The sequence below is a fragment of the Takifugu rubripes genome, chromosome 18 (assembly GCF_901000725.2).
Source record: "Takifugu rubripes chromosome 18, fTakRub1.2, whole genome shotgun sequence".
Classification (NCBI taxonomy): domain Eukaryota; kingdom Metazoa; phylum Chordata; class Actinopteri; order Tetraodontiformes; family Tetraodontidae; genus Takifugu; species Takifugu rubripes.
The window spans coordinates 8,522,748-8,545,837 of NC_042302.1; the positions used below are offsets into that span (position 1 = coordinate 8,522,748).

The following is a 23,090-nucleotide window of genomic DNA, read 5'->3' on the forward strand; positions in this document are numbered from 1 at the left end:
CAGCCTTATTCTTGTTAAAACACAATAGGGCATGTTTTATTTAATTTTTTCAGGGATTAATCATCATTTCATTGTTACCACATAATCCTGCGAGCTGCAGAGCAATTTAAGGAAATCCGCAGTCTTTTAGGGACCGCTCTTCCACACAGACTTGAAGTAACAATGTATGGGCGGGGGGCGATGCAGTCGTGGATTTTCAAATCAGCAAATTATATTTTTTATTTATTTTACGATAAACTGTCATCTTTTCCAAATGAACAACTTTGGGACAATTGCGGTGATTTTTGGCGCTTCAGAGTGGATCATCTTGATTCTACACGATCTTTGTTTGTAGTCCGTTCTAAATACCAGTGCGCTTCCTGATGGGTCTCTGGCTCCAATCGGGCTGAGGTTCGAGTGTCCTCTCTGGGCAACACGACCATCGACCCGCAGTGTGATTAATGACGGGTCTGAGTGAGGACATGGAGAAACAGGCCAGGTTACTGTCATCGCAGCTTGTTCTGGGCGACAGACTGGTGGAAGTTGCTGCAACACGCACGGTTTTAGCGTGGAAGGGAATAAAAAAGGACAAGAAAAGTTCTGAGATTATCAGCTTTTCCAAAACAGGTAAGAACTCTAAAACATGGAGAAGTAACTGTAGTAATAACAGCATGTTTAATGTATGAGGAAACTATCACTTTTACAAACAAAAAATCCAATTTCTGCTGCATTAAACTCTCATGACTTTTCCCTTTAATGAGTTATTTCCCTTGCAAAGAGCATGAAGCAGGTGTCTGCTCCTTATCAGTGGCGTGCACATGTTGAGGGTCAACACAGTCAGGTCATGTAGTTCCTCCATGCTGACAAGAGAGGGTCACACAGGTCTGCTCCCCACAAAGCCAACATTTGTTACGTACAGTACAGCGTGTTCCAGCAGGGATTCACTCACACCTTCTGAGCTGATTTATTAACAAGGTTCTCCCCCTTACTGAGCTGAAGGGGAATCATTTAAATTAGCTGCTATTGTAGAGTCTAAATGAAACAGAATGGAAGGTACCTTAGTAATAACATTAGGGGGGAAAACAGTTCATTTTAAATACACTCTGACTAATCTTGAAGTAATTGAAATGTGACCTTTTTTACATGTGTTAGGCTCTTATCTACCCAAAACTTGCATTTGAACCATTTTTTGTCAGTTGGACTTGAAAATTGACGGCATTATTAAGTGCTAATTACTCCTGTTATGCCTCATGTCAGTGAACCGCACTTATGTTTTGAAATTAACGCTCGACAAAGTCCACCTATTCCCACCGTGCTTCGAACCTCTCGAGGCTCATGTTTGCTCCCCTAAACGAGTCCTCCTGACCATAATTACGCTGTAGCACCCTGGATGGAGTCGCTGCAGTCATTACAGCTGCGCACTTCCTGTGTAAACTCAGCCATTGACCTTCCGCAAAGTGGTATCAAGTGTCCTACAATAACCTGCCGTAAAGACTTTCATTTATTTAGTCAATGTTCAACAAGGACGTGTCAAAATTTGTCCCCCGTGAATACTGAGACACAACCAGGCTGGGTTAGCTTGATTAGACTAAGAGGCCAGAACGTTTGGTGAACGTAAATATGATATTCAAAAAATCTAAAGTTGTTTTGTTCGTGCTTCACCTAAATAAATCTTTCTCTGGAATCCTTATTTCTTTGTGGTTTACTTGATCATCAACCGTTGAATGTGACTTGAATCAACATTTACACTATAGCTTGAAGATTAAACGTCCTTGAAATGTGTGTTTTGCCCCTGGCTGTGACAGTGTGGCGACCTAAAATAGGAAAAATGCCCCCCTCCTGCCAGTCAGACCACAGGTTGAATGCCCACGACGGCTGTAATCATGCAAATGAATGTCAGACGGGAGCCTGACAGCTTGTTTTTGGACCTCCACTTAGGCAGATGTGTAACAGACAGACGGTGGCACGTTAGTGTGGACTGACAGGGGCAGACTCAGCGAATCCTGAGAGGTAAGAAAGTGTTAATCCGATCTGATAGCAGAAAATCACGCAGCGTGACTTAAAGTCTTCCTCCGCTCGTACTCCCCCCCCCCCACTGATATCTCCTTCCAGCTGGCACGCGAGTGCGATAAACGCTAGGAGGAATTGTTACGAGCTTTAAACGTCTCGGTCTCGGTGATTAGCTCTGCATCGGGGGACGCAGCGGCCCCCATATTGAAGTGGATTCAGTTGAGTCAGATCATCTGTCAGTCAAGTGTGCTGAGTCCAGCTCGTGGTCGGGTTTGCAAGCCCCAGACGCTGAAACGCCAGAGGGCTTTAATAACCTGGCAGCAGTAAAAACACCCGCCTGTTTCCACGGAAGAGCCCACCTTGTAGGGAAAGCAACAAAGTCAGGAGACTGCATTGGAAGTCACCTTAAAAGACATTCACAAGGAATAAAATCTCAAAAACACAACCAAGCTGCATCAGAGACCAAAAGAGCTTCTATATATTACGTCTGCTATGTACTCTTGTTTTTGCTAAATGCCTCTTTGGCCCATTTACAGCCTGTTTACAGCCTGTTTACAGCCTGTTTACAGCACCATACCAGCCCGAGCAGCTGGGATGGGGACCAGAATCCTGGAACCTCCCAATGATGCTGCAGCTGAATCGTTATTCTGTCCGAGACAGTGACGCTCCAGTTCACCTTCCCTCCACGGTCCTTCTCTCCTGGATGTGTTTGCCTGAGCCTGGGCCCAACGAACACATCGCCGTGTCCTGTCTGATGCCGTCGTGCATTCCCGAGCTGACCTCGGATCTGCGGGGAGACGGCTGCGGAGGCCTCGTTATGTTAACGGGAGCTTGCAAACGGCGAGACTGGGGCGTCACATGACTTACTCCCCATTTGGGAGCCCCAGTTCCGGAGCAAGTCACAGATCCCCTCTCGCGTCTGTGATGCCTGACAGCTGGGATGAAACGTGCAAAACCAAAACGGGAAATTTGTTATGAGCGGTGTGAAAACGCCGGAGAAGACGGTCGTTTTGCCCGGCGTGCACAGACTTGTTCACGGGGACGTCACACCTGCCGTGCTGACTCAGACCCGTTTTTCCATTTCAGCTGGGTTTTTTTGTTCCGTTCCCAGTTTCCCGCAGGCACCTCCGACCTGGAATTCACACACGTTACCTTGATGTGACTCCCCAGCATATGGCGCCCGGTGGAATCCCGTCTGATGGGATGCCGCCCATTTGTAGGGAAGCGTGACTGTGAATCCAATCAAAACTCTTTGTACAGGTGAAGAGAACTTGTTGATCCGCTCTGTGATGACTTCTGTCCTCATGGGTGACAAAGGAAAACAGCGCAGGAGTTCAGCTAAAGTGCTGTAAATGTAGCCAAAGGGCCCCTTAAATGGGTTTAATCATGAATTTTAGAATATTTAAGTTTATCACAACACGTTTATTCTGCTGGAATGTCAATGATCAACCCCAGGAAACGGTCCTGGCCCTTTTGGAGCCCCCCCCCAACCTGTGCGGTTGGAATGGAAACCAGTAGGGAGCTGGGAAATTGGGTCAGCGGAGGAACAATGCAAGAATTCTTTTCCTTGCAGGTTGGAGAGTTTCTTTTTGCAGTGTTCGACAGAGATGCCAGAAAATGGATCAAAGGATGATCATTGTCCTTTTTTCCCAAATCTATGGGGCATACCGGGGAAAAGTATTTAAAAATGTGTTTTTCCCAAGCTGGGCCCCTTTCTGACATGTGATTAGTTTGCTAGTTTTTGAGCCAACCGCTTCCAGGTGATCATCCCGGCCAACTCTGCTCACATTACTTCCTGGCTCCGTATCAGCCGTCTTTGGTTCCACCTCAGCTTTAAAGGAGGAATGTGATACTTTCATTAAAGCTCAGAGCACACTGAAGCCGATAAACACGGGCTAACAATAACGGAGCCGGCGCTATGAATAGGCGGCGCCGACGTCTTTGTGCTTCAAAAGAACATTAAGACTGTGAAAGGACGCCGGAGCCGTGTGTACGGCCCAGGATTTATCACCGAGCCGCAAACCCGAGAGCCTGCCTGGAGGATTATTCCGCACTTGTGTGTGAAAGAGACGCAGTCCGTTTTGTGAGCTTTGTAGCTAATTTCTCCAAATTGATCAGATTTGGGAGATTGTTCCGAGTGAGTCGTCTCCAAAAGAAACATATTTTTTTGGATCCCATCCTAGACAAGTGCAATATTCCCGCTTGTTTCAAAAGAAATGCGCTATCGGTGATTGGTGGCATAATTAATCAATCGGGTTTATTAGGAAAATCTCATCCAGGTGTGTGATAGTTTACATTAATATCTCAATATGATAACAGACACCAGGAGGAACTTTAGTCTCCACTATTTTGCCTTAAATGTTCTGTTTTCATGGCTGGATGGATGAGAACGTGGAGCCGGAGACTTCGGCCGTGCAAACCTGAGTAAGCTGCATCCAGACTGTGGAATGTGCTTTTACTCACAGGCTACTTTTTTATGGTATTGATTTTAAGAAATATCAATATCTGTTGTGTTATAAATGAACAGTGATTCAGGACTGTTATTGAATTTTCTGAGTTTGTGCTCACACACATCTGGAAAATTCCAAAACATTATTATTATGTTGCTTTCAGGCCTCGCGCTGCAGATTGGATGGTTTTTTCTCTTTTTAAACCAAAAGATTCATCTTTAGCTTGAGATTATACTGGATAGTTTGATCAAGTCCAGGTTCTGTATTTACAGGTTCTTAAATTTATTTCATGTGACACTTTTGAGAAATGCAAACAATTGTCACTGCCCTACTTCCTGTTCACACCTGGGCCAACAGGAAATGCACCTGTATCACAAAATGTATTTAAATTAGGCTTCTTTCAGTATTGTTTAAGATCCTTCCACATGTTTCCTTGATTTAGCTCCGCCGGCTTGTCGGCTCCTCTTCCACAGACTCATTTCACTGAGAAGAGCCTGGACTCCGTTGTCTGTCCGGACTCTCATCTTCTGCTCCATTTTCCAAATGTTCGGAACACAAAAGGAAGCGATGCTTCGTCAAAGTGTCTTCCACCAATCAGCACACAGCCCCTCAGCTCTGAAAGTTTGGGGGAAAGTTTTTTCGCTGGGTAATTTCTCAGAGGCAGAGGTAATTGGTCTCAGAGAAACATCCTTTGAACCAAACTCTGTTCCGATGGCTTCCAATTAGGTCTGACCTGAGTTTGGAATGCATTCCTAGACGATAGCATCCCGTCATTTCAGCGTCTGTGTCACTGAGTCGGAGACACCGGCCGCATTTCCCACAGCTCCGATTTAGGCTGCAGATTGTGTGATTGACAAGCAGCTCTGACAGATCCGCTCAGGGAAAACCATCATGGAGCCGAATGTCGAGTTCCCGAGGCCCCGAGGCCACTCCGGCCGCCATTTCTAAAGTCCCTCTCCAAGCAGCATTCTTTAAAAGTGGCGGCAACACTTTTGGAGACAGGTGACCAAAAGCTTTAGCTGTGGATTGTGGGAAAACTCCCAGCAGTGTGACCCCAACCGGCGCCTTCTTATTCTCCATGAATCTGCTCCTTTTCTTTGCCCCCTCCCAAACGGCCGGATGAGAAATCCTCACGCTTGCTGGGAATAAAACTGTGTGAATATCGATAGCCGTGACATTATTAATACCCCCCCACCCCCCCCCCCCATCCCTGTTGCATCATTTTTATGTGGGGATGAAATGAAATCCTATACCCTTGGACTCCGGGGACAGAAGTGATGTGTCGCATGATCCTCTTTGGAGTTCCATCTGCTGATTGCAGGTTTGGAGGAAGCGTCGGAATACGACGGGAGCTCGACTCCTTGATGCTGCTCACTGTTTATTTCATGGACCGTGTTGCACTTTTTAAACAGCCTTTTCTAAACTGATTATCAGCCCAGAAATTCATCAAAAAGTTCCAAAAGGAGAAAATCTGCTCCGAGAGTTTGCTTCCCGATCGCTATGGATGGCACGTCCACCCGGAGCTCTCGCCATCTTTCCTCTTTTCCTGTTTCCTAGAGCCAGAGAATTAAAATGACTGTCTCCTCCTAAACACTCCGCAGCCCTCTCAGGTGTACACCTATTATTCCTCCCATCGATTTTACTGTTTTGCGGAATCAATTCCAGGTTGCTACTTAAAGCTCCCTTAACAAAAGATTCCTCTTTTACCGAAAGTATAAAGCCAGTTTAAGTCAAGTTAACCTTGACTTAAACCTTTCAGAATACCTCTTTATCCGCCGGTACTTTTGGTTTTATCTCTACGAACACTGAGACGGAACGTTTGGACTTTAGCTGGGAACTTTTTGACTTTAGCTTGTTGCTAATTTGCGTGCCATTTGGTGCCTGGCACTTTACGCTGATATTGAGGTTATTGGCAATTTTTTCCCGCGGTGAAACTGCTGCCTTGTACATCTGGAAATTAGACCGGGGAGAACATTGGGGGCACAATGAAGGGTAAAAGTTGAGGGCAATAAAAGAGGAGCGATGGTGCGGAATTCGGAGGCACTGATCTGTTATAGTTGCCATAGTTGCAAATGTCTGCCCAAGGTTCAAGACAAGAGTTTGGAGCTTGGATATTAATGATTCTGTTGCTCTCCAGAACACGTCCCACTGTGTGACATCATCGCTGCCCACAAGAACCACATCAACGCCGAGAGTGGGCGGAGTCAGAAGAACCCAAAGCGTCTGCATCAAATGCATCCGCACGCGTTCACAGGTACACAGGGTGCCGGGGTCCTGGGGAGGGTACACAGAGGATTCTAGTGAGGATTCTATTCTGAAAAAAAGAGTTCTATCTCCTCATCCAAGCATGTGGGACACGTGGTGGGGGGGGGGCTGCTGCAATGGTCAGTAGTTGTCTAAAGTTTGTGCAATATGCCTTTAATGCTTTGTATAAGAACACCTTAAGTTATTTATAGCTAAAGTTGTGTTGTGAAGAACAGGTGAAGCTCCAGCTGAGGGCGTGAGGCAGAGCAGGTGCCAGAGACCAAGACACCTCTGACTGCATTGATGTTTGCCCCATTAAAGCCTGTCATTCAGGTGTCCTGGCATCCTAATACTGGTCTGAAAGCCCCTTGAACAGGTCGAGGCAATGTTTCGACCTCCCTATAGCATCTCACCGCCGCGGCGAGCGTTTGGGCCCAGCCCCGCTCAACTCAGACGACACCAGAAATAAACCCACAGACAGCCGCACCGTCTGAGCGTAATGTATTAACAACAGAGTCCCTCACAGCTTTAGCTGGCTGGCTGGAAGATGGCAGCGCGCCACTGACTTATGGGCTCATGCTTCATTTTGATTCATTAGATTGAATCCAGGCGAGATTGGATTTACATTATTTATCCCAGGAAATGTTGAAAAAGTCCGGACTCTTCCCAGCAGCGAGCGTTGACTCGACCGCATCCCCGCGATCGGTGGAAAAGTTGCCTTCAAAGTCTCGTTCCATCACTTCCATCCCAGTTATGTAACTAATTAAAAGACGGATTTCCGTGGCGGCGTCCCGCCGTACGAGGTCCTGCGAGCTCCTGCTGAAAAGTTAACTTTTCTATCAGATAAAAAGAATGCTTAGTGGGATCATCTGAAATGCTTAGCGAGGGAATCTGCCGTCGAAGTGCTGAGTGAGGGAAGTTTTGCTCCCCAATGTAAATATTTCAGTAATGTTCCCTGGCAGGATATTACAAGAGTCCATATCTTCCTTTTTTGTCTGACAATCTGTTTCATTTAACTTCCTCAGTCATTGATGGATCTGAGCTGGACCGTGTGAGGTGGGAACCTCGGTTCCCTCCCAGGCCTTTCACGTGAATCTAGAACAACAGCGAGGTCACTCCCCATGACGGACGTGATCGGGGATGATAAGGCTTTATTTAGCACACTTCCTGTTATCGCAGATTAGATTCTATCTCTATTGCTATTTTTTGCCCATGAACAATGAGTTATTGTCCAGGAACTAACCAAACTGATTCAGTCCTGGTAACAGATGCTAAGCTAAAGCTTTTATTTGCTTCCCTTTATTTAAGAGGATACATATTTGGCAAATTTAAAGAAACCAACTGCTGCCAGATGGTGTAGCAGCGCCTGCGTTTAGAAGAAATCCTACAACACCTGAACACAACACAGAGCTCGTGTGATACACAGTTCCAAATCCTGGAAACATGTCTGGAGGCTAATCTTGCTGACATATATATGTGATGTGTTGCATATTTTGTCTCCACAGTTTCGTACGTCAGGCGGACGAGGCGGCGGCGGCGGTGGCGTTGTGGTGATGTCACCTTTCATTGCACCAATCAGGGACTCTGTGAGCAGTGGATCCAAGTGATCAATGAGCAGCTGTCTTTGTTCAGTAGGTTCTCACATCTTCTAACATCAGCATAATGATGAGTTTTGCTGGGCGAGCTCGATTAGCTTGAACACAGCACCCTTCCTAACGTAATGTTTTAACCAGCTTGAGCAGTTTTTGACAATTTAATAAGCCTTGAAATGTAACAAATGTAATTATGTTCATCAACATGATTTTAGCCGTTTCTCAGTTTGCAAGTACAGACTAGTGAAGTGTGAGCTTAAAGCAGGGGTCACTGACGCTTGCGCAATAAAATGGGTGGTGCTAGTACACCTTTTATGCCTACTTGAATCGGAACAGTACTTGTGCACAAGAGATGACCTTTCACAAGAATGTGAGCACTGAGCTTTACTCTATTGTAGGACCTCAACAGGCACAGCTCAAGGTAGAGCGACAAAAGAGGGTTTTGTGTGAACTGACTCGTCCTGAACCAGCAGGCAGAAAAGTGCAGGACGTAATTACCATCTGGCAAAATCCAGCTAGAGTCTAGTATTGTTTGGAAATGGCCCCATCCATCTGACTTTTGGCCCCATTTCCTTTTCTTTGTATTATACAGTGTGAATAAAAATCAACAAGCAGCTGCAGCTAAATTAAATAAAAAAAACATTTGTGCAAAGCTACAAAAAGCTGCGCTGATGAATCCATTTAAGAAAAGGACCTGCCTTCATTGTAAAGATGCAGCGCTGGTGAGTTGAATAGTTTTCTCCTCCACAGAGCACTTCTACATCACCCTCTGACAAGTCTTTTATGTCATTTAATGGAACTTTTGTGTTATTGCCAAACAATATGGCACCGATATGCCTCACTGGGACCCTTCACCTGATCCCCATCCGTTTGTTGTGGGTGTGAGCCTGCTGCTGTCTGGGTCTGTGTGAGTTTTCCTGAACGCGCTCTTCCATAAACCATCCATTCAGGATCCTCCGCCGCAGCATGTTGGTTTTCTGTGCCGCAGCAGCAGGTTTCAGCCACCTGTCGGTGTGACGGAGCATTTCAAGGCCGCTGGAAAACTTCATCAAACTGCCATCGGCTTAACTTGTGTGTGTGTTTTTAAAATGGTCTGTCGTTGAGCTTCTGCACACTACCTCACTCCCCATCCCTCACTCTGCAGCCAACAGACCGAGGAGCCTCCTGGTGTACATCAATCCCTACGGAGGGAAGCGGCGAGGCGAGCGCGTTTACGAGCAGAAGGTGGCTCCGCTCCTCCGACGCGCCTGCATCTCCGCCGATGTGATCGGTGGGTCCCGATCAGTCACTTTCTTTTGTTAACGCTTGAATTAAAAATGAGCTCCTTCGGCTGCCATAGAGGCCCCCGCCGCCAGCGGAGCCTCTGAAGAGGCACGCGAGGATATGATTTGGCTTATAGCGCCATTCATCACGCTAGCACCTTAATGAAAGCTGCAATAGTTGATATGTGTTGCTAGCCAAACACATCTATTATTCAATAAGTGTTTGCTACGGCTACATATAGTGGGGAGTATTGATGGGCTATCGGAGTGAGACGCATTCACTCTGGGCTTCCTACACCTGTGACAGATTGTGATGGTGTTGATATTATATGCCAAGTAAACAGATTTATGTGGATTTTTGTTTTTCCCTCTGTTTTCGGGGGCCCGGGGCTCATTTTGTGTGCTAATGTTGTGTTGTAGCTGCTGTGCTTTTTTTTTTTTTTTTTACTGGAAACTCATCTGTGTGAATGTTCCCAAGTTATTTCCCTTCCTGCCAGAACTTTGTACCAGTTGAGGTTGCTTCTTTTTAACTTGTTGGCTTGTTTCCGTAGTTACCGAGAGGGCCAATCATGCCAGGGACCACTTGATATCCCAGGCCAACTTAAACGAATATGACGGGTGAGTTCTTGACACTTCTTGGCCCGTCCGCACGCTAACAAAGCACCGCATCTGTTGTTCAGTGTTCTACAGATCTACATACGCATGCACAGATATGAAATAGCTTAAAGCAACACTTTAGAAATACAGCAAAGGACAAAGCCGTCGTCCAAGGTCAAGCAAAGAAAGCTGCCTGCACGTGTCCCCAATCACTCTTTATCGTGCCTTTGAAATAAACTGCAGAGCCATTTGTAATAAAACCAAGATAATCATCCGTAAATCATTCACCATGTAGATGCTTTTGTTTCCCTCCGACACGGCACATGGCGCCACAGCTCATTAAGCCGAGGTCATGAGGACGCGGCAGCAGGTAGTAAAACAGGCTTCCCAGGCTTCCCAAGGCCTCAGGAAGACAGAAGGGTTTTCCTGGTGAGTGCCCACCGGACCCACCTCCTCTTTATTAGCTATTCAGTGCAGCAGAGCCTGCTTAGAGCTTCTTATCAAGCACTTCACGTTATTTTTCGCGCCATTTCTTTAAGGCTACAGCCTTCAAAACACATCACGGGGCAGTTATGCATGGAGGGGTTTCAAGGGTGTGTTTGCTGCTTTGTTGTCAAGGTTTTCCTGGTTGTTCATCCTCCATAAATCATTTTTCTGTGATTAACATTCAGGTAACGCTGTTTCGGACTTTAAACCACTACAGTGTTTAAGTGTCTCACAACTTGCTTTACAGCTATTTTTCTGGCCAGGGTGGTGTGTGTGGGCGGAGATGGGATGTTCAGTGAAATCCTGCACGGTTTGATCATAAGGACCCAAACAGACCACCGAGTGGACCGGGATCGGCCGGATTCTGAACTGGTGCCCTGCTCCCTACGTGTGGGGATCATTCCTGCAGGTGGGTCTGCAACACCCAGGTCCTAAACTCACAAGCTTAGACACCAAAGACGAGGCGCGTTGATCTTCTGCTAGATATATGCTATATTTCCAAAAGTATTTGGCCGCCTGCCTTGACTCACATATGAACCTAAGTGCCATCCCATTCCTAACCCGTAGGGTTCAATATGATGTCGGCCCACCTTTAGCTATTACAGCTTCAACTCTTCTGGGAAGGCTGTCCACAGGGTTGCGGAGTGTGTTTATAGGAATTTTCGACCATTCTTCCAAAAGCGCATTGGTGAGGTCACACACTGATGTTGGTGGAGAAGGCCTGGCTCTCAGTCTCCGCTCTAATTCATCCTAAAGGTGTTCTATCGGGTTCAGGTCAGGACTCATCCCTTTCTTTATGGACCTTGCTTTGTGCACTGGTGCACAGTCATGTTGGAAGAGGAAGGGGCCCGCTCCAAACTGTTCCCAAAGGTTGGGAGCATGGAGTTGTCCAAAATGTTTTGGTATCCTGGAGCATTCAAAGTTCCTTTCACTGGAACTAAGGGCCAAGCCCAACTCCTGAAGAACAACTCCACACCATAATTCCTCCTCCACCTCACACTCGGCACAATGCAGTCCGGAATGGACCGTTCTCCTGGCAACCTCCAAACCCAGACTCGTCCATCAGATCACCAGATGGAAAAGCGTGATTCATCGCTCCAGAGAGGTCGTCTCCACTGCTCTAGAGTCCAGTGGCGACGTGCTTTACACCACTGCATCCCACGCTTTGCATTGGTGATGTATGGCTGAGATGCAGCTGCTCGGCCATGGACACCCATTCCATGAAGCTCTCTGCGTACTGTACGTGGGCTAATCTGAAGGTCACATGAAGTTTAGAGCTCTGTAGCAACTGACTGTGCGGAAAGTCAGCGACCTCTTTGCCCTATGCGCTTCAGCATCCGCTGACCCCTCTGTCAGTTTACGTGGCCGACCACTTCCTGGCTGAGTTGCTGTTGCTCCCAAACTCTTCCATATTCTTATAACAAAGCCGACAGTTGACTTTGGAATATTTAGGAGCAAGGAAATTTCACGGCTGGATTTGTTGCACAGGTCCTATGACAGTTCCACGCCGGAAATCACTGAGCTCCTGAGAGCGGCCCATTCTTTCCCAAATGGTTGTAGAAACAGTCTCCAGGCCTAAGTGCTTGATGTTATACACCTGTGGCCGGGCCAAGTGATTAGGACACCTGATTCTGATCATTTGGATGGGTGCTCAAATACTTTTGGCAATATGGTGTAGCTCTGAAATGCACCGAGTTATCAGCCCGACTCTGATCAAGGTTTCCTCCTGTTAAAAGGCAGTTTTCCTTCCTTATTTAGGAATCAGGCTCAGGTTTCTGTAGAGCACCTATAGACGATCCTGACTGTAACAGACGCTGTATAAATAAAGTTGAATTGAATCGAAGCTAGGAGCATCTGCAAAAGAACTCGGCATCGCCACGGTAACGCGGAGGGTCAGTAATGGGGACTGACATGCAGCAAAACATGGCTGACAGGCTGAGATCAATGTCATCTTTATCAGCATGAAAATTCATTATTTTTTCACTTACTCATGTATTTCACTGGCAGAACATGTCAAAAATACAATTTATATGTAAATATATTCACACCCGGTCACCCCATTGTATTACACCGCCTCTAACGTCATCCTGGATAATCTAATCATCCCTTGTTTTATCTGTAATCTGTTCTCTTACCAATACCGAGAAGATCAGAATGGCTCAGGCCGATGCTGTCGGCGGCTCTCCTGACTGAAACTCAACGTTAGAAGGACGTAGTTTCGATAAATACTGCTCCGAAATGCAAGTCAATGAGCCATATCCTCCAATAATGACATCCATACAAGTCAGTTTATTCAAATATCACCAAAATAGATTCAATTGGATCAGATCTTGCTTGGTGACCTTTTATTTTTGTTGACTCGAACAAACGGCGTTGTTGACGATGAGGTTTTGATGATTAACTGAGGCGGATAAAACTGTTCCCACTATTCGTGCACAGACGGATCCGGCTGGTTCTCCGGGGTAGTTCTGTTTCATAAGAGTAGCAGGAAGTGCAGAGCTGATGGGAGTTAATTGGAAAGCGGTGGGATGTAATTATGGAGCACAGAGGAGATGAAGGAAGACCTGTGGTAGAACCTGACTTGCTCTCCAGCCTCCATTCCCTCCTCTCTCTCTCTCTCTCTCTCTCTCTCTGTCTGTCTGTTTCCCAGTTTCTCAGGTCTGTTTCACAGTGCTCACCATTATCAAAGCAAGGCAGCATGCTCTGAAATCATGCCATGCTCTTGAGTCTGAGAGATTTCATTTAAAGCCTAATATTTCCTCCCTGACTCGGCGGACGTCTCTCACCCTTCATTTGCGGGATGAAGAGTCCTGATGCCCGGAGCCGTTCGATTGGTTAAGTTTATGACTCAAATGTCTTATTTCTGCCCAGTAAAACCGCTCAGCTGCGTTTTATATGGCTTCATCTTGGGAACAGCTGTAGCAAAACGCTGGAGACGATTCCAGTCGCCCCCTGGTGGCTGAATCAAGCAGAGCGCACAAGCCTTTTCAACTCCTGGGGCATTTTTGTGTTGTGGTTACCTAAATTTGTGTTTTTATTACAAGCGGATGGCTGATTACCAGCTCTATGCTGGGGTCACGCTGGGTGACCATCGACCTGTGTGTCCACCCTCCAACAGGGTCCACCGACTGTATCTGCTTCAGCACAGTGGGCGCCAGCGACGCCGTCACTTCGGCGTTACACATCATTGTGGGTGAGTAGGAGTCAATCCCGTCGCTCTGTTTAGGAACTAGACGCCGTTTCTTTCCAATACGGCGAGAAATGATCGGAAAAGCGTTTGATTGTTAAATCAATGCTGGATTGATCGGCGCGCTTTGACACCGGCGGGGTGTGTCTTCGCAGGGGACTCTCAGCCAATGGACGTGTGTTCAGTCCACCACCGCGACCGCTTCCTCAGGTACTCCGTGTCACTGCTGGGATACGGTTTCTATGGCGACGTGCTGACGGACAGCGAGAGGAACCGGCGGCTGGGTCCAGCTCGGTACGACCTGGCAGGTAGGAGAGCGCCGGTACTCCTCAGGAGGAACCCGTGCAGACGCTTTAATCCCCGGAATCACTGACCTCAAACAGAGCAGGTTTAATGGGAAGAAACACGGGATTCTTCCCAGGATTAACTTTGATCGATTTAAATACAGAAATCGGAGAAAAACCCAAACTCTAGACTACAGTGGGACAATTTTTCTAACTAGTTGTGCCTGAAGCCTCTAACACAAGGACAACAGACATTTCATCATCCCATCCAAATACTTCTCATGTCCACAGACTTTTAGGAAGCAACAGTTTCTGGAAGCACAACGGCTCCCAGGATGCAGATCCAGACGCTTCAGCTGGATGTTGGTCCAGAGATTCTGATCACTGATTTATACCTCACTTAAAATGCACAAATGTGACTAAACATCAGCAGTTTAGCTTTGCTGCCCGCCTCCGGACGAACGTGTTCAGTAGGAAAATGCAAAAGCGGATACGGGAGCGCGTCTCCTCCGCCACCCGTCGCCCTCCCATCTGCTTTGGGATTCTAGGTCGTTTAGCTACGCTATAGCAAAAAAAGGATGAGCTTGCTTCTGATATCAGAGAGCGGAATGTTAGCTTCATGTTTCAGCATCAAAAACATTTGATTTAACCCCTATGAAGGTTGCCGCCGCCTCCTGGGCTCTGGTTTTCATATTCAGCAGGATTTTGTCAGATATAAGGAGGGCTAAACCGAACACTGGCATGAGCGGATGAATGAATCCCTTTTGTGTTGTCTTCAAGGGGTGAAAACCTTCCTAAGTCACAAGCACTATGAAGGCACAATCTCTTTCCTCCCTGCCGAGAACAAGGGGACCCCCAGAGACAAGCTGCGGTGTCGATCCGGGTAAATAATTCATCCGACTGTCTGACTTTTCCGTCTCACTTTTACAAAACGCTACAGCATCTGATGCTGCTCTTCGTGCTGCTCTTCCCACACCTTAAATCGGGTAGATCGCGCTCGTCTGATTTACCGCACTGCGCGAGGCCATTCAGCGTTCTCCAAAAGTGCTGCTTCTCAGGAGCTGCAGACATTGTTAGCATTTGATCCGGGAGATGAAAGCATTAATCTGTAAAACACCGTTTGTCCTGACACCGTATTTTATGATGTGATTGCCACAAAAAGCCTTTTTGGCTGCAGAATTTAGGACAGTCGCAAAGAAAAAAAGAGAAAAGGAAACCCAGCGCTGAAGATGGATCTGCTCTTTTTGAATAAATCACCTGTTAAAATCGTGACAGCGGTGCTTTGATGCCTTTTAAAACAAGGTTACTCTTATATTTCAGGTGCGGCGCGTGTCAGCACAAATCCTCATTAAAGGACAGGAAGCAGCGGGAGATGTCAGAGAAGACAAATCTGGATAAAGGTAGGAGTTCAAGGTCCAAAGTAGCTGCCCCCAGAGGTGCTTTCCTTTCTCTACCCTGTCAGACGAGCGCGTCCCAGACCGGCCCCCGGATCAGATAAGACCTGAGCATCTTCTTCTCCCGCTCACATCTGAATTTATCTACATTTTTCACTGGGGGGATTTTTGGTGGCCAAATCCTTGATGAGATTTTTGATGAGTTATTGACCTCCAGAATACCAACTGATCTTAACGACACAGCGTCGCGCTCTCCTCCACAGCCCCCGCCCTTTTGGAAAAGCCTATTGATTTCCAGAGCTCCGCACGGCGCCGCTGCACTCTGGTGGAATTCCTGGTGCATCCGCACAGATGGTGTCGTCTACCTTTCTCTTCCCAAAGTGGAGGGAGCACGGGAATGTCGTAATCCACTAAATGCAGTGTTATTTTACACGTCTTGCTGTGCTGTTTTATGTGTTAATGCGTTTCACGCCGGGGTGCGTTTGCTATGTGTCACTCGGCGTCCCTGCTGGGTGGTGCGTTCAGTCAGCAACAGAACAGCAAAGTTCTGATTATGCAGAGGTCTCCACAACCCCCCCAACCCAACAGATCCAGCAGCATAAACCTTTGGAGAGGAGCTTTTTCTTTCTAATTAGTGCTGAAATATGAAATTCGTGATATTCTTCACTGCTGAGGCATCCTATGGAGAATGTACTTTTGCTTCAGCATAATTATAGAAGTAGGCAGAGAAGCAGAACCCTATGTGTGTGTGTGTGTGTGTGTGATTCTTACTAATCAGGAAGAAGTTTGGGCCCGACAGTGGGTTTTCCTCACACCAGTGCCGCCATATGTTTCGCCCCCCCCCTCCTCTGGTGAGAGAAATCTCAGACAACGGCTGAATCATTGAGGCACAACACACTCTGCAAATGAGTGGGCCCGTCCCCCAGTGGACGCAAACGCTCCGTCGGAACCTTCCTGTGATGAAGAATTTACAGTTGATTTGCTGTCTTTTTTTTTTTTTTTTTTTAAAGGGGCATTTAAAGTAGCTTTAATTGGTGTTTATATATTGTCGTTAGCTGCCTCTTATCGCGTCGTCGCCTCTGTGGGTTTAATTGTGAAAGCAAAATTCTTGTTTGTTTGTGAGGTCACAACAGTTTTCCTCAATGGTTCGAACGTTCACTGTTGTTTCCTCCATGGGGGGGGGCAGGTTGGTGGTGGGGGGGGGGGGGGGGGGGGGGGGGGGGGGGTGCCCAGGCCAGCTTACTACTAATCAGTCATTATATAGGCAGACTGGATCTACTTAAATACATAAATGTACGCGGTGCCACCATGTTGCTGCCATTTATTATTGAAAATATGGTTCAATGAGCCCGACTTTGCCAACGATGCTAGCAGCCACCGCAGCTCATGCTGGCCTAAATCCGCCCTCAGCGTTTGGGTCCGTCCTTTCCAGATGGCGGCCATGGTTGGCGGGTGATCCACGGAAAGTTTATCGCCATCAACGCCGCCAGTATGAGCTGCGCGTGCCCCCGCAGTCCAAAAGGCCTGGCGCCCTCCGCTCACCTCGCCGACGGCACGGCCGACCTCATCCTCGTCCGGAGGTGCTCCCATCTCGACTTCTTCAGGCACCTTCTTCGTCACACCACCAAAGACGACCAGGTAAACCCCTCCCTCTTTGGACAAAACTTTTTTTCCAGCTTCCCCACGAACCTCTCGTCAATCACCCCGCACGCTCCGTGCACGAAGGCGTGCAAAGTCTGTAAATGAGCGAGCAGAAGGTAGTCTCTCCCCCCTGCTGCGCTAGCACCTCCATTCGCTGACTCGGCTCAATTTCCCAACTACGGCTCACTTCCGTTCAAATTTCTCAGCCCTGGTGCCTTCCCACGTATCATAAATAAGCTCCACGCCGGTCCAGAGGGGCGGCGATAATCGCTGCATCAGGGATACGTTGGATGGGAGAACGGTCTGATAGCAGACTAATGCCCGCTCAGGACAGCTGGAGGACGACCGGGGGGAGTCTGGCGATTAGTAATTATTACCTCAGGAAGGACCCCTGGATGTTTCCTCCAGTCAGAGAACTGCAGAAGTTGTCTCTAAAATATCAGAGTCTGCATCCAGCTGACACTGACACGGCGAGGTGAGTTTTAAGGGCTCCGATGGATCGTTGAAATAACAGCTTTAAGACGCGGAGCCGCTTTTTCCGTGGAAAAGCTGCTGCTAACGCTGCAGGGGTTAACAGCACAAGGGCGGCTGAGACAGAAAAATCCTCTCCTGTGTGGGTAGAAAACGACCAGCAGTGGGTTTTATTGAGGCCTAGAATGATTTTTACAGCCCAGAATATCACCAGGATTCTGAAAGGTTCGCGTGATGACTGCAGATACAGCGAGGGAACAAAAGACCTGCCTGGAGATTTCAAAAGAAAACCATCAAGGCAGAAATGTAAGCATGAGTTTAATGTTTAAAACGCCCTCATTGGGTTGTTTTTTTTAACCCTGCATCAATCAAGCCTTTTGCTGGTCTCAAGATGAGTGTGAAGCAGGAGAAAAGGTCCACACATCTGGCCGTTATACCCAGACTCACGTGTTCTCACATGGTCACAGCGGTTCGTGTGTCCCAGATCCTGGATCGCTTTTGTTAGCCGCCAAGAACAAACTGGCTCTAGTTTTACAAGGCTAAATAGACCAGACAGGACCAGGTCTGATCAGTTTTATTATTTTATGAGGGTTCTTGGAGGTTCTCGTTCATCCAGGTCCTGGTGTGGGAGGTATTGTTGAGGGTCAACTGTTGAAAACAATGGAAGACATTTCCCATCCAAGATGCTTCTTCAGCTCTGGATATAAATGTCACCAGCATTAAACCAAACATGTGTGCATTGATGCCTATATGAGCAATGAAGCTCATAAGGGAAGATCAAAGGAGGAACTAGAGGAAGACCAAAGGAGGAACTAGAGGAAGACCAAAGGAGGCCTAGAACAAGACCAAAGGAGGAACTAGAGGAAGACCAAAGGAGGCCTAGAACAAGACTAAAGGAGGCCTAGAGGAAGACCAAAGGAGGCCTAGAACAAGACTAAAGGAGGCCTAGAGGAAGACCAAAGGAGGCCTAGAACAAGATCAAAGGAGGCCTAGAGGGATCATAGACTACTTCAAGGGAGACTTCAAAGAGAACAGTCGATTCCGCGTGCGAGAGGAACAAATCTTCCAGAGTAGACGAAGAAGATCTGGATTATTTAAATGTCACTAGAGGTGATGCGAGCAGGGTGAGATGGACTTTTTTCGGTTCACATCATGTCGGCATCACTGCTCAGCCAAGCAGAGAGAGACAACGAGGGGAGGCAGGCTGGCGGATCCTCGGCCCTGTCAGAAAGTCTTTTAGGGAGACGCCGAGGCTGCCGCCACAAAGTGGGTCTGATGGGGGAAAATGGCCGTCACTCCAGGTTTATGATGGCAGAGAAAGGCTGGAGCCAGAGAGGGCAGAATGGAGAGAAAGTGGCACCCCGGGACGTCCAAAAGTGGCAAACAAGGTTGAACCCCGAATCATTTCTTTTTATCTTCCCGCTCCTTCGCTTCCCTGCTCCGCCGTGTTTACGCTTCCGTTTTCTCAGACCTCCATTTTGTTGTGATCTCTTGGCCGTTTTCTCCTTATCATAAATGGAAAGTAAGATTAAAAAAAAGAGGCTTCGCTTTTCATTACCAAACCAGCAGGAGGCCATCAAATGACAAAGGAGGAATTAACTTTTTACCTCCCCCACCAGGAGCGCGGCAACGGGGGAAAAAACAAAGATGGGAATGCCAAGAGCTCATCTACAGCCCAGACAATCATCATATATCAGGGAAACGCGCCGCCGCCTATTTTCAGCGCTATTTTGTTTTGAAAATTAGGTTCTTTATGATCCATTTGTGGCGGAAAATAAGTTTGTCTGTGTTCAGATGGAAGTCTGGGTTTTGAACGAAGCCCTTTTCCATTTATCCACATATTCCCACGACAGCATGTTGCCGCCTCAGACGCTCCGCCAGGCTGGAAACGCTCCGGAATCTCCATATTTATGAAAGGGCGCTAACGGAAACCATTCTCAGAACGTTAGCAGACACTTTCTCTCTGATGATGGGTTCCAATTTGTCGGATGACACGGCAGCCATCTCCGCTCCCGCTCGCCGGACTGGTCTGTGGAACCGGGAAATGGCACCATTTCCACCACAACCTCAAAATAGCGGAGTGTATGATAGAGTCGTATTTGGGGGAAGGAGGGTTTAGGAAGTAGCCACGACTTGGCCCCTTTCCCAGGAAGGTTTCCAGTAAATTCAGTGGGAATGCGGCAAACTGTTTAAAGTTCTTGGATTGGATGTTGTTGCCATAGAAACAGTCTAAAACCACAAGGCAGATGTTTAACAGTTCGTCTCATGTTGTTGGGTCCTTTGGTTGCTCCTGACCTCTTCTCCATCTGTTCCCATACCTCCCGTCTGCTCCCCCCCAGTTCGACCACTCATTCGTGGAGGTCCACCGTGTCAGGAAGTTCTGTTTCCAGCCGCGGGTCTGCGGACCGGCCTCGGCGGACCACCGGAGCGGGGATCCAGTGACGTCGTGCTTCGGCGCCACGCGCCCGTGCCCGGCGACCGGTAACCAAGGAAACGGTCACGGCAGATGGACCTGCGACGGGGAGATCCTGCCTCACGCCGCCATCCGTGTGAGGTAAAAAAGGAGTCCATTTTAGGGTTTCAGCACGTCGCTAACGCTCCCTTCGGACATCAAAGAACCATGCTAACGTGCATAAAAGCAGCGTGATGTGTTGCCTCTCAGTGGGAATAGAACACGCTTGGAAACCTGAGAGCTCTGAACTCGCTTAAAGCCCCCACTGAAGGACGCTTTTCTCCAGAAAGAACATTTGAGCTCCCGCCAGGGGAGTAAACACAGTGACGATTATTTCAGTCACTGCCAGATAAATGACTGCCTTTCGCGGCTAAGTGGTGACTTTTCTGCGTCAGAGGCCCGAGTTGGAGGAGCGAGGCAGAAGTTTGGCAACGCAACTTTGCTGGTTTTCACATGCACAAAAATGACCAATTCGCTGGTTGCAGTTGAAATGCTAAGTTGCTAACCATTAGCATACCATTATTGGATAGACATGCTTGTAAGACACAGCTAATGGCATCCTAGCATTAGCATTTAGCCTGCAGATGGGGCTGCGGGAAGCATGTTTCTGCACATTTCGACCGTTTTCTCCAGACGTTCTTTAATCTGAGCTGCATTTCTAGACACCCGTCGCCATGGTTGCAGATATCTTGCTCGATGCGGTGATGTGTAAAGGTTAAATATGTACACAAGTAGCTGATAAGGGCTAATCTGGTGACCGGACAGGTGTTATCGTCCAAGTCTAAGTATTTTTCTTGATCTCATGATATTTGTATTGTTCCGCTAACGCGCGGGTCGTCACCGTCGCTGCTCCAGCTGTAGCGCAGGAGTTTATGCAAGGGAGCTAAAAGGATTAAATATGGAAGAGATCTGCACACACACGCACACACACACACACACACACACACACACAGTAACAGTTGTGTGTGCTAACAGTTGTCTGATTTCCTGCAGCCTCCGGTGTGCAGATTATTTTGCTGTTTGCTGCCTGAATCTCGGTGACTTTGGCCCCTACACACACACACACACACACACACACACACCCTCTGACCCTGACCACGCTTCAACCTCTCCCACGATCAGATCCCTGCAGAGATGCGGCGCCGATGCATCATTTATTTCACGCTTCATTGTACTTTGCCAGTGATGCATGGCACCGTAATGTTGCTAATTTAACGGCCCTCCCCACGCTAAAAGGCTACTCCCCTTTAATTAAAGCTGAAGTCCGTCCTTTTATTGCCACTTCCCCTTCGCTAATCGTTCTTCAAGTGAGCCGCTGGGATAATTAACGGCAGTAACCCAGGCGAAACGGGAAAAAGGGGAAGCAAAAGTTTCACTCCGAGGTGTGGAATCTAACTTCGGGACGGGTACAGCTTAGCTCTTAGTGAGTGGAAGACAACAGGTTAGCATGCTCTCTGTAGCGTCCTAGCGTCCTGTATCATCTGTGAAATCAGCACACGCAGGTGTTCCACTGGTTTTATACCAGCTGGACGATTAATTCCAGTTAAGAGCAGCAGAGTCATTAAGATGATGGTTTGTTATTCAAGCTAAATGATGCATTCTGTGCATTTCCATCCTGTCTGTAGCGTCCACGGCCAGCTGATCCGACTCTTCGCTCGCGGCATCGAGGAGGAGCAGCGGCAGCAGGGGGGGCGCGCCCCAGAAGGCCCCTGCTCGCCTCGGGACCTGGAGCCAAGTTAAACCAGATCCAAGAAGACTTCCATGATGTTCCAGCCTTCAAAAGTTGGGATTCGGTCGTCGAAATTTGACATTTTTAGCAGTTTTTAGCATTTTTTGTCAGGAAACCTCAGTTTAGGCTATCTTACGCAACATAAGCTAAGATTTGAAAGCCGCCCGGACATTTCTTAGCAGCGACGCAGCTGAGCTGGACTCAGCCGCAGCATTTTTATGGATGCAAAAGAGCTCTCACGTTGTACAATATGAGCAGGTTTTTGTTTTTAAGGAGGCCAAAGTGTTTTATCCGTCACCCAGGTGAGCGCAGAGACGAGCCAGGGGCACTAATGAAAAGAGTTAGACATCCTGCTAATACACTAACAGGACCCCGGGGGCTTCTGGGTAATAAGGCAAAGTGGTTGCTAAGTGATTTGGTGTGCCTCGACGCTGCTGTGCCTGCACCTGCGGCTCCGAGCGCCGCTCCCCTCCGATGAAAAACAACCCCGACTCAGTCATCGCCGGGGATTCGCCAGGAATCTGCAGCGCTGGCTTAATTACAGATAATAGTTGTATTTCTTAGAGAAACTCGAGAAGAACAGAACATTCTTCTCAGTTTCGATGAAGATTTGGGTGCACGTAGAAGTCCAGGGTGTGGAACAAGCTAATTTCTGGTGTTGGGGGGGTGTAAATCTGAACGTTGGACAATGTAACGGTCCCAAAAAGCTAATTGTGCAGATCCGCATCTACGTGTGAGTAAAGGTGCCAATGTGATGAGTTAGCTGTCTTGCAATTAGCCTCCTGGCTGCCATTTGGCAGATGGGCTCTCGCTGCTGCCAGCACAAACCCCCGACGCTCACTCGTAACTCCGGAAGAGCTCCGATTTTTTTTTTTAATATAAAGACCATCTCACACTCTGGAATGTTTCACCTTCAGGGTTCATTTTTGTCAGATGCTTTTAAAGCCGTCTGATCAAGACGGCCAAGCGCATAAGAAGTCATTCGAGGAATTTTTACAACCAAGGTTGCTCACAGATTTGAATGCCAGTTACCTCCGGTTAATGTCATACCCAGAGATCCTGAAACCATGAGGCTAATTAGCTTAGCTAGCAAGAGGGGGGCTGAAGTGATCACCCTGAACCTTGATAGCATCTGTTAGCCAACACCACTGCTAATCTGTAGGCGTTAAAGCAGGAAACCCTCCCCCAGGTCACTTTGTTGTCTGCTTCCATGAGGAATTCAAGATAAAAAGGTCGGAGTCGTCACTTGTTCCCGTAATCCGCCGCCAACACCTGTAGCCAGCTAGCATCACAGCGGCGACCAGGCTGTGTA

At 47.7% G+C, this 23,090-nt stretch overlaps 1 protein-coding gene across 9 annotated transcripts; it reads left to right on the plus strand.

The window, feature by feature from the left end:
* The first annotated feature begins 324 nt into the window (after positions 1 to 324).
* On the plus strand, positions 325 to 22,678 carry cerk (ceramide kinase). Of its 9 annotated transcripts, none has more exons than XM_029825494.1 (16): positions 479 to 606; positions 1,918 to 1,989; positions 6,577 to 6,693; positions 8,189 to 8,314; positions 9,420 to 9,545; positions 10,089 to 10,155; positions 10,884 to 11,029; positions 13,271 to 13,278; positions 13,427 to 13,454; positions 13,739 to 13,813; positions 13,963 to 14,115; positions 14,872 to 14,974; positions 15,412 to 15,491; positions 16,918 to 17,123; positions 19,937 to 20,151; positions 21,675 to 22,678. In XM_029825494.1, exons 3-16 carry the CDS (start codon positions 6,672 to 6,674, stop codon positions 21,787 to 21,789), a joined length of 1,470 nt encoding a protein of 489 aa, XP_029681354.1. In that variant the 5' UTR covers positions 479 to 606; positions 1,918 to 1,989; positions 6,577 to 6,671; the 3' UTR covers positions 21,790 to 22,678. The 9 variants fall into 9 exon arrangements, with proteins under 9 accessions (XP_029681349.1, XP_003976575.2, XP_029681354.1 ...); XM_029825490.1 differs by lacking the exons at positions 479 to 606; positions 1,918 to 1,989; positions 6,577 to 6,693 and adding exons at positions 8,674 to 8,765; positions 8,868 to 8,997; positions 9,226 to 9,346 and having other exon boundaries at positions 8,184 to 8,314; XM_029825496.1 differs by lacking the exons at positions 479 to 606; positions 1,918 to 1,989; positions 6,577 to 6,693 and adding exons at positions 8,674 to 8,765; positions 8,868 to 8,997; positions 9,267 to 9,346 and having other exon boundaries at positions 8,184 to 8,314.
* Positions 22,679 to 23,090: the final 412 nt, after the last annotated feature.

What these genes read in the sequence shown, in the direction of transcription:
- cerk (XM_029825489.1), top strand. Translation starts at nt 441, where the DNA reads ATGACGGGTCTGAGTGAGGACATGGAGAAACAGGCCAGGTTACTGTCA. An exon ending in AACTTAAACGAATATGACGG is followed by an intron (nt 10,156 to 10,883) that starts GTGAGTTCTTGA and finishes TTTTCTGGCCAG; the next exon opens with GGTGGTGTGTGTGGGCGGAG. An exon ending in AAGCTGCGGTGTCGATCCGG is followed by an intron (nt 14,975 to 15,411) that starts GTAAATAATTCA and finishes CTTATATTTCAG; the next exon opens with GTGCGGCGCGTGTCAGCACA.